Source organism: Oncorhynchus clarkii, chromosome 24, assembly GCF_045791955.1.
Source record: "Oncorhynchus clarkii lewisi isolate Uvic-CL-2024 chromosome 24, UVic_Ocla_1.0, whole genome shotgun sequence".
NCBI classification, from domain to species: Eukaryota; Metazoa; Chordata; class Actinopteri; order Salmoniformes; family Salmonidae; genus Oncorhynchus; species Oncorhynchus clarkii.
In genome coordinates this window covers 23215880-23224902 of record NC_092170.1, presented here as the reverse complement: position 1 = coordinate 23224902, position 9023 = coordinate 23215880, and the positions used below count along the sequence as shown (strand labels likewise).

At 42.8% G+C, this 9023-nt stretch overlaps 1 protein-coding gene across 4 annotated transcripts in view; it reads left to right on the top strand.

Moving 5' to 3' along the window:
- Positions 1–7789: 7789 nt before the first annotated feature.
- LOC139382426 (CXADR-like membrane protein) overlaps positions 7790–9023 on the top strand; it is a 94848-nt gene continuing 93614 nt past the window's right edge. The window contains exons 1-2 of one of the 4 annotated variants that reach the window (XM_071126472.1): positions 7906–8144; positions 8244–8313. In XM_071126472.1, coding sequence (XP_070982573.1) covers positions 8253–8313 — 61 coding nt within the window. In that variant the 5' untranslated portion in view covers positions 7906–8144; positions 8244–8252. Of the gene's footprint in view, positions 8314–9023 lie in introns of all 4 variants that reach the window. The other 3 variants (XM_071126471.1, XM_071126470.1, XM_071126469.1) reach the window with 3 other exon arrangements.

The following is a 9023-nucleotide window of genomic DNA, read 5'->3' as shown; positions in this document are numbered from 1 at the left end:
GTAATCTGTGAGCTGCTCTGACAGCTGGTGCTTAAAGCTAGTGAGGGAGATAAGTGTTTCCAGTATCAGAGATGTTTGTAGTTCGTTCCAGTCATTGGCAGCAAAGAACTAGAAGGAGAGGCGGCCAAAGGAGGAATTGGTTTTGGGGGTGACCAGAGAGATATACCTGCTGGAGCACGTGCTACAGGTGGGTGCTGCTATGGTGACCAGCGAGCTGAGACAAGGGGGGACTGTACCTAGCAGGGTCTTGTAGATGACCTGGAGCCAGTGGGTTTGGCGACGAGTATGAAGAGACGGCCAGCCAACGAGAGCGTACAGGTCGCAGTGGTGGGTAGTATATGGGGCTTTGGTGACAAAACGGACGGCACTGTGATAGATAGCATCCAATTTATTGAGTAGGGTATTGGAGGCTATTTTGTAAATGACATCGCCAAAGTCCAGGATCGGTAGGATGGTCAGTTTTACGAGGGTATGTTTGGCAGCATAAGTGAAGGATGCTTTGTTGCGAAATAGGAAGCCAATTCTAGATTTAACTTTGGATTGGATATGTTTGATGTGAGTCTGGAAGGAGAGTTTACAGTCTAACCAGACACCTAGGTATTTGTAGTTGTCCACATATTCTAAGTCATAACCGTCCAGAGTAGTGATGCTGGACTGGCGGGCAGGTGCAGGCAGCGATCGGATGAAAAGCATGCATTTAGTTTAACTTGTATTTAAGACCAGTTGGAGGCCACGGAAGGAGAGTTGTATGGCATTGAAGCATGTCTGAAGGGTTGTTAACAGTGTCCAAAGAAGGGCCAGAAGTATACAGAATGGTGTCCTCTGCGTAGAGGTGGATCAGAGACTCACCAGCAGCAAGAGCGGCATCATTGATGTATACAGAGAAGAGAGTCGGCCCAAGAATTGAACCCTGTGGCACCCCCATAGAGACTGCCAGAGGCCCGGACAACAGGCCCTCCGATTTGACACACTGAACTCTATCAGAGAAGTAGTTGGTGAACCAGGCGAGGCAATCATTTGAGAAACCAAGGCTATCGAGTCTACCGATGAGGATGTGGTGATTGACAGAGTCGAAAGCCTTGGCCAGGTCAATGAATACGGCTTCACAGTATTGTTTCTTATCGATGGCATTTAAGATATCGTTTAGGACCTTGAGCGTGGCTGAGGTGCACCCATGACCAGCTCTGAAACCAGATTGCATAGTGGAGAATGTGCGGTTGGATTCGAAATGGTCGGTAATCTGTTTGTTTACTTAGCTTTTGAAGACGTTAGAAAGGCAGGGTAGGATAGATATAGGTCTGTAGCAGTTTGGGTCTAGAGTGTCCACCCTATGAAGAGGGGGATGACCGCAGCTACTTTCCAAACTTTTTGGGAATCTCAGACGACACGAAAGACAGGTTGAACAGGCTAGTAATAGGGGTTGCAACAATTTCGATAGTTTTTGAAAGAAAGGGTCCAGATTTTGCAGCTCTTTCAGAACATCAGCTGACTGGATTTGGGAGAAGGAGAAATGGGGAAGGTTTGGGGAGTTGCTGTGGGCGGTGCAGTGATGTTGACCGGGGTAGGGTTAGCCAGGTGGAAAGCATGGCCAGCCATAGAAAAATGCTTATTGAAATTCTCAATTATAGTGGATTTATCGGTGGTGACAGAGTTTCCTATCCTCAGTGCAGTGGGCAGCTGGGAGGAGGTGTTCTTATTCTCCATGGACTTTACAGTGTCCTAGAACTTTTTTGAGTTTGTGTTGCAGGAAGCAAATTTCTGCTTGAAAAAGCTAGCATTGGCTTTTCTAACTGCCTGTGTATATTGGTTTCTAACTTCTATGAAAAGTTGCATATCACGGGGGCTGTTCGATGCTAATGCAGAACACCATAGGATATTTTTGTGTTGGTTAAGGGCGTTAAGGGCAGTCAGGTCTGGAGAGAACCAGGGACTATATCTGTTCCTGGTTATAAATTGCTGGATTGGGGCATGGTTATTTAAGATGGTGAGAAAGGCATTTTTTTAAATAACCAGGCATCCTCTACTGACTGGATGAGGTCAGTATCCTTCCAGGATACCCGGGCCAGGTCGATTAGAAAGGCCTGCTTGCTGAAGCGTTTCAGGGAGTGTTTGACAGTGATGAGTGGAGGTAGTTTGAACACTGACCCATTACAGATGCAGGCAATGAGGCAGTGATCGCTGAGATCTTGGTTGAAAACAGCAGAGGTGTATTTAGAGGGCAAGTTGTTTAGGATAATATCTATGAGGGTGCCCGTGTTTACGGATTTGGGGTGGTACCTGGTATGTTCATTGATAATTTGTGTGAGATTGAGGGCATCAAGCTTAGATTGTAGGATGGCTGGGGTGTTAAGCATGTCCCAGTTTAGCTCACCTAGCAGCTCTGAAGATAGATGGGGGACAATCAGTTCACATATGGTGTCCAGAGCACAGCTGGGGGCAGAGGGTGGTCTATAACAGGCGGCAACGGTGAGAGACTTGTTTTTAGAGAGGTGGATTTTTAAAAGTACTTCTACTTCAAATTGTTTGGGTACAGACCTGGATAGTAGGACAGAACTCTGCAGGCTATCTCTGCATTAGATTGCAACACCGCCCCCTTTGGTCGTTCTATCTTGTCTGAAAATTTTGCAGTTAGGGATGGAGATTTCAGAGTTTTTGGTGATCTTCCTAAGCCAGGATTCAGACACGGCTAGGACATTCGGGTTGGCAGAATGTGCTAAAGCAGTGAATAAAACAAACGTAGGGAGGAGGCTTCTAATACTTCTTGTGACTCTCAAACCCGGATCCGGGAGCGTAATCATCGCCTCAAACTAATTAGCATAACGCAGCGGACATAAATCTTCCTAGAAAATCTTCCTATTCATGAAAATCACAAATTAAAAATATTGAGACACAGCTTATCCTTTTGGTAATCACACTGTTATCTCAGATTTTCAAAATATGCTTTACAGCCAACGCTAGACAAGCATTTGTGTAAGTTTATCATGGCATAATGCTATGTTAGGTTCTGCTAGCAGCAGGCAACATTTTCACGAAAATAAGAAAAGCAATCAAATTAAATCATTTACCTTTGAAGAACTTCGGATGTTTTCACTCAGGAGACTCCCAGTTAGATAGCAAATGTTCCTTTTTTCCAAAAATATTATTTTTGTAGGCGAAATAGCTCCCGTATATTCTTCACGTTTGGCTGAGAAATCGACCGGAAAATGCGGTCACTACAACGCCAAACTTTTTTCCAAATTAGCTCCATAATATCGACAGAAACATGGCAAACGTTGTTTAGAATCAATCCTCAAGGTCTTTATCACATATCTATTCGATAATATATCCGTCGGGACAATTGGTTTCTCATTAGAAGCGATTGGAATAATGGCTACCTCAGTACTTTACGACGCAAGATTTTCTGCGGGAGCCATCATGTGACCACTTGCTCAATTTGGTCCCTTACGGCTATTCTTCAACATAAATGCGTAAAAAGACGTCACAATGCTGTAGACACCTTGGGGAATACGTAGAAAGTGTAAGCTCATTCGTAGCCCATTCACAGCCATATAAGGAGTCATTGGCATGAAGCGCTTTCAAAAAATGCGGCACTTCCTGATTGGATTTTTATCTGGGTTTCGCCTGTAACATTAGTTCTGTTGCAATGACAGACAATATCTTTGCCGTTTTGGAAACGTCAGAGTGTTTTCTATCCAAAGCTGTCAATTATATGCATAGTCGAGCATCTTGTCGTGACAAAATATTACGTTTAAAACGGGAACGTTTTTTATCCAAAAAGGAAAATACTGCCCCCTAGTCGCAAAAGGTTAACCTCTCTGCGCACGGAACCCGCAAGCTTGCTGAAATTCCACAACATACGGTGATCGCTACATAAATAGTCATATTAAACATTCATGAAAATACAAGTGTCTCACATGTATCTTGCTAATCCAAATGCGTTGTCAGATTTAAAAAAGGATTTACTGCGAAAGAATACGATGCGATTATCTGAGCATAGAGCCCCATAAAATAAAAACAATTTTAACCAGCACAGGCGTAACATATGAATGAATGTTCATTTTAAAGATGATGATACAAAAATAAAAATAAAAAACATATTTTTTTTTTCATTGTTTTATCTAAACCAGATTGTGTTATATTCTCCTACATTCAATTCACATGTACACAAACTTCAGAGTGTTTTCTTTCAAATGGTACCAAGAATATGCATATCCTTAGTTCTGTGCCTGAGGTACAGGCTGTTAGATTTGGGTATGTCTTCAGGTGGAAATTGCACAAAGTAGGGGGGGGGGGGGGGGGGGGGGGGCTGTAAGAGGTTAACGTGCATGAAACCAAGGCTACAGTTAGAGTTACAGAAGCCATCAAAAGAGAGCGCCTGGGGAATAGGAGTGGAGCTAGGCATTGCAGTGCCTGGATTCACCTCTACATCACCAGAGGAACAGAGGAGGAGTAGGATAAGGGTATGGCTAAAAGCTATGAGAATTTGTCATCTAGGACATCTGGAACATAGAGTAAAAGGAACAGGTTTCTGGGGGGCGATAAAATAGCTTCAAGATATAATGTACAGACAAAGGTATGGTAGGATGTGAATACAGTGGAGGTAAACCTAGACATTGATTGATGATGAGAGAGATATTGTCTCTAGAAACATAATTGAAACCAGGTGATGTCATCGCATGTGTGGGTAGTGGAACTGAAAGGTTGGATAATGTATAATGAGCAGGACTAGAGGCTCTACAGTGAAATAAGCCAATAAACACTAACCAGAACAGCAATGGACAAGGCATATTGACATTAAGGAGAGGCATGCTTAGCCGAGTGATCATAAGGGTCCAGTGAGTAGTGAGGTTGGTTGGGGTCACGGTGATTCAGACAGCTAGCCGAGCCATGGGTAGCAAGCTGGCAGAGGATGGAGGTCTGTTTTTAGCCACCTCATGCGTTTCCGTCGGTAGATTAGTGGGGTTCCGTGTGGTAGAGGGGACCAATCCAATTGGCAAAATAGATATAATTATAGTGACCCAAGAAAATTGTCCGATGGACCTATTCAGATAGCAGCCGATAAGACAGCTAACGATTAGCGGGCCGCAGATGGGCGTTCAGGTAACGTCACGACAGAGGGGCCAGTTGGATAACTCCCTCGGGCAGATAACGTCTGTATTCCAGTCTTGAAGGCCCGGTGGGGCTCCGCGTCGGCAGTAAAACGGGTCCGGATCGGTGATTAAAGCCCAGGAGTGGCTGATGGAACTCTTCAGCTGGCTCGCTCCGGAATAATTGATGTTTGCTCCGGGACCGACCTATGCCAATAGTCACTCGGATAGCAGCTAGCTAGCTGCAAGATGCAGGTGTAAATGTCCAGAGCTTGTGGTAGAAATAGTATGCTCTGGTCTGAGTCACGTTGAGCTAAAGGATAGCTGATGACCGACAACCGTGGTTAGCTGAATACTGACGTTAGCCAGTGAACTGGCTAGCTTCTGGCTAGCTTCTGGCTAGCTTCTGTTGTGGATTTCAGATTTGAGGTGAATAAAACTTTTGTTTATATAAATTGGTGAGGCGGGTTGCAGGAGAGTGTTTTGAAGTTGAGTTTTAGAAGAAAAAAAAAAATATATATATATATATAAAAAGATATGCAAAGAAAATATGTAAATATATATATACACGGGACACGACAAGACGAGGACAAAGGACGTCTGACTGCTATGCCATCTTGGATATACAGGAGTGCTAGTGTTAGGAGTGCTCGGACTCTAAAATGGGAGCCATGTTGTGTCTGAAGCTTTTTAAAAAGTATGGACCTTGCACATAGGAGGATTACATTTTCATGCGGTGAAAGAAGAGTCCCACACATCACCATTATAATTTTTAAAGGGAGTCTGTTCCCACAAATGGAATCATTATGCCAACAGTGATGCCTCAATGAACGCCAGGACAGAATGTGGCACATTGTAATGCTAGTTCACCAATCAGTGCTGACAAGGACCTGTTTCCACACTAGTGACTTTTCAGGGCCTGTGGTATAAATATCAGCCATCTGCATTAAGGTGCTATATCATGCACCAAGGCCAAGCCACCAAGTTAACTTCCAAGGCAGAGTCTGCTTCCCATTTATGATGGGTGACCTGCTGCATGATAATTAGTATCTACCTCACAATATTTTATCTAACTGCATTACATTTTAGTCTTTTAGCTTTTCAGGAGCTATTATGGTTAAGTGCCTTGCTTAAGGGCACATTAACACCTAGTGGCTCGAGAATTCGAACCAGCAATCTTTCAGTTACTGGCCCAATACTCTTAATCACTTGGCTACCTGCCGCCCCTACAGTAGCTGTGGCAAACTTATCCTTTGGGGACAATTCAGTACAGGTACCTCCTATGTGTTTGCAATCAGTTCAGTGGTGATCGCACGATCAACTGCTCAGAGATTGTGCCATGTTATCACATTTGCTCATTGAGTAAGCTGCGCATTGCACCCCAATGCTATTGCTTTGCTTCTCTCCTGGAATTGTGCTGACAGTGCCAAGCCTGTCTATGGTTATGTCTTGGATTGCAGCATCAAGGGTAATCTTCCATCCATCATAGTTTGACAATCTGTGTTGGAAGAGCAAAGTTTCATGTTATGCTCTTACTCTTCGACAATGAATTGAGTTGTCGCAATAAGACAATTATATAAATGACATGTTTGCCATAAGATTGATCGACGTCTATCAATAACATTATGTCAAAATAGGAGACATTAATGAATTTATTTTGACAAGGCAAGTCAGTTAGTTAAGAACAATTTCTTACTTTCAATGACAGACTAGGAACAGTGATTTGTACTGCCTCTGGTTACTGCCTTGTTCAGGGGTAGAACAATAGATTTGTACTGTGTCAGCTTGGGGATTTGAACTCACAACCTTCATGGTTATTAGTCCAACACTCTAACCACTAGGCTACGCTGCCTGCCCAAATACAAAAAAAAACATATCAGTTTGTATAAAATTTGAAGGAGCTCTATGACAAAACTGGACTTTCTGTAGCACATGGGTAGAGTGAGACAAATAGAAGCACTTCCATATCTCTCCTTGCACATTAGCTTGATGTAGATGGAGGGGAAGGAGGGGGCATTGTTTCAGGGTATCTAGTTATTGGGATGAAAAGGAATGGGGGGTGCTCAAAGAGCCACTTCAAAGAGAAGCAGCAGTGAGGGGAAGGGCTGGCCTGGTGGCCAATGGAGACCTCAGCCCTGTGTGTTATTTCAGTAGATTGTTCAGAGACAAAAGAGGAGATTAATCTGTCTCAATGCCTGATAGGAAGTGTTGCTCCTCTCTCTGTTTGTTTATTTACCTCACTGTTGCACAGTCATACATTCTACAGCCAGGGAGCCCATGAATGGATACATAAATCCTGACTGTGTGCGCACTATAACTCCAGGATAATGGACACTTATTACTACAAGCCAATAGATGTGTCGACAGAAAAATGCTAGAACTATGTGTTGAGTAGTGACATTTGTTACAATTGTTTGAAATTGCAAATATATATTGAATTTATATGCTATATATAGAAAAAATAAGGAATTACAGTAATTTATTTTCCATTTCAATCTTTCCCATGTGTTAAATTTCCACTGTGCTGTCTCCCAAACTATCACATTATTTTTCCAGATCCAGCATGCACTATTGTAAAAATAATGCAAGAACATAAAATAAAATAAAAACATTTTCATTCAGACATCTGTAGGGGGGAACATTGTTACCCTTTTGATGCACTGCTAAGGAAGTGGGCCTCAAGTAACCTACCCCACAGTCAGACCAGCCCAAGATGCCTTTGTGGTCAGATGAGGCAATGTGAGCGCTTCAGGCTCTAGAGGTCTCCATCCAGCATGCAGCAACATCCACCTATCGGAATTTTCCCCTCACTGTCTAGTGCAGCGGACAGCGGTATAGGAAGGAGAGGAGAACGCTCAGCCACGGAGACAGAGGGAACCTGAGACACGCACGCGTCCCGAACGACACAGAAAGGAAGGGAACTTTGATTTGACGCGTGGCCGATAATGATGAAATTGACGACACGAAAGAGCTGCATTCCTTAGTGAAGAGAATAATTGACATTTCGAGTGTTCCAATATATAATGTCCTTGGATCCCTGCTCATTGTAGATTATATGTAATTGCTCTCTCCTATTTCTGAAATCTTTCTTTATTGTGATTCTACACTTCGTTCACCCGCATGAATTTTAAGGCAGTCTGAACGCATTGTTTCCAGTTTCGTCGCATGGGATTTCCATTCCTGTCGGGTGCGGTGATGTCTGCAACATTTCGCTCTTTGTTTCTGGGTAAGTGAGTTCCCATTCATATGAAAATATGTAGTTATTAATAGGAGATGATCAATAACACGATAAAGGATGTAATTGGGGTTATGATTTATACAGAGCGGGTAAGTGGGCTATTGTTCACAAAAATGTTACATAGCTGACAGCGCTCCATCGTGCGTAATTGTATCCAGAATTATATCGAAATTAGCCTACAAATAATGTAACATAAGGTGTTCATAATATTTATCTCAAGTTATTTATGAATATGAAGCCTAGATCAGTTTGACAAATTAGCCATTTTAAAATGTAAAATAAATAGTGAGATGAGACTTCATTGTGATAAGTAATTCAATAAAAAATGTGTGTTAAGAAGAAAAAAGTTAACTTCGGGAAAAAAAAGCCCCTACAATGTGAATTGAAAGCAGATGTTTCTGTGTTATGATCACTATACAAATGCTGCACTTCAGGCATACATCCACTAGACTGGTTCTGGAGAAAGACTGTTGTCTGAGTGTATTGTATTGTCCATTGAAGGTTAATGACAGATTTAACACAACTGCTTCTTAACAGAAAGCACAAAGACAGGGCACGCCACCTATAATCCGAATCCCAAACTAATGTGTTGTTTCACCGATTGGCAAAAATAGATATTTCTAATAGATCATGGCAGGTGTTGAGAGTGCCTAGCTGGTGCCCTGAGAGGGACTTGACCGCGAGATGAGGAAGATAGA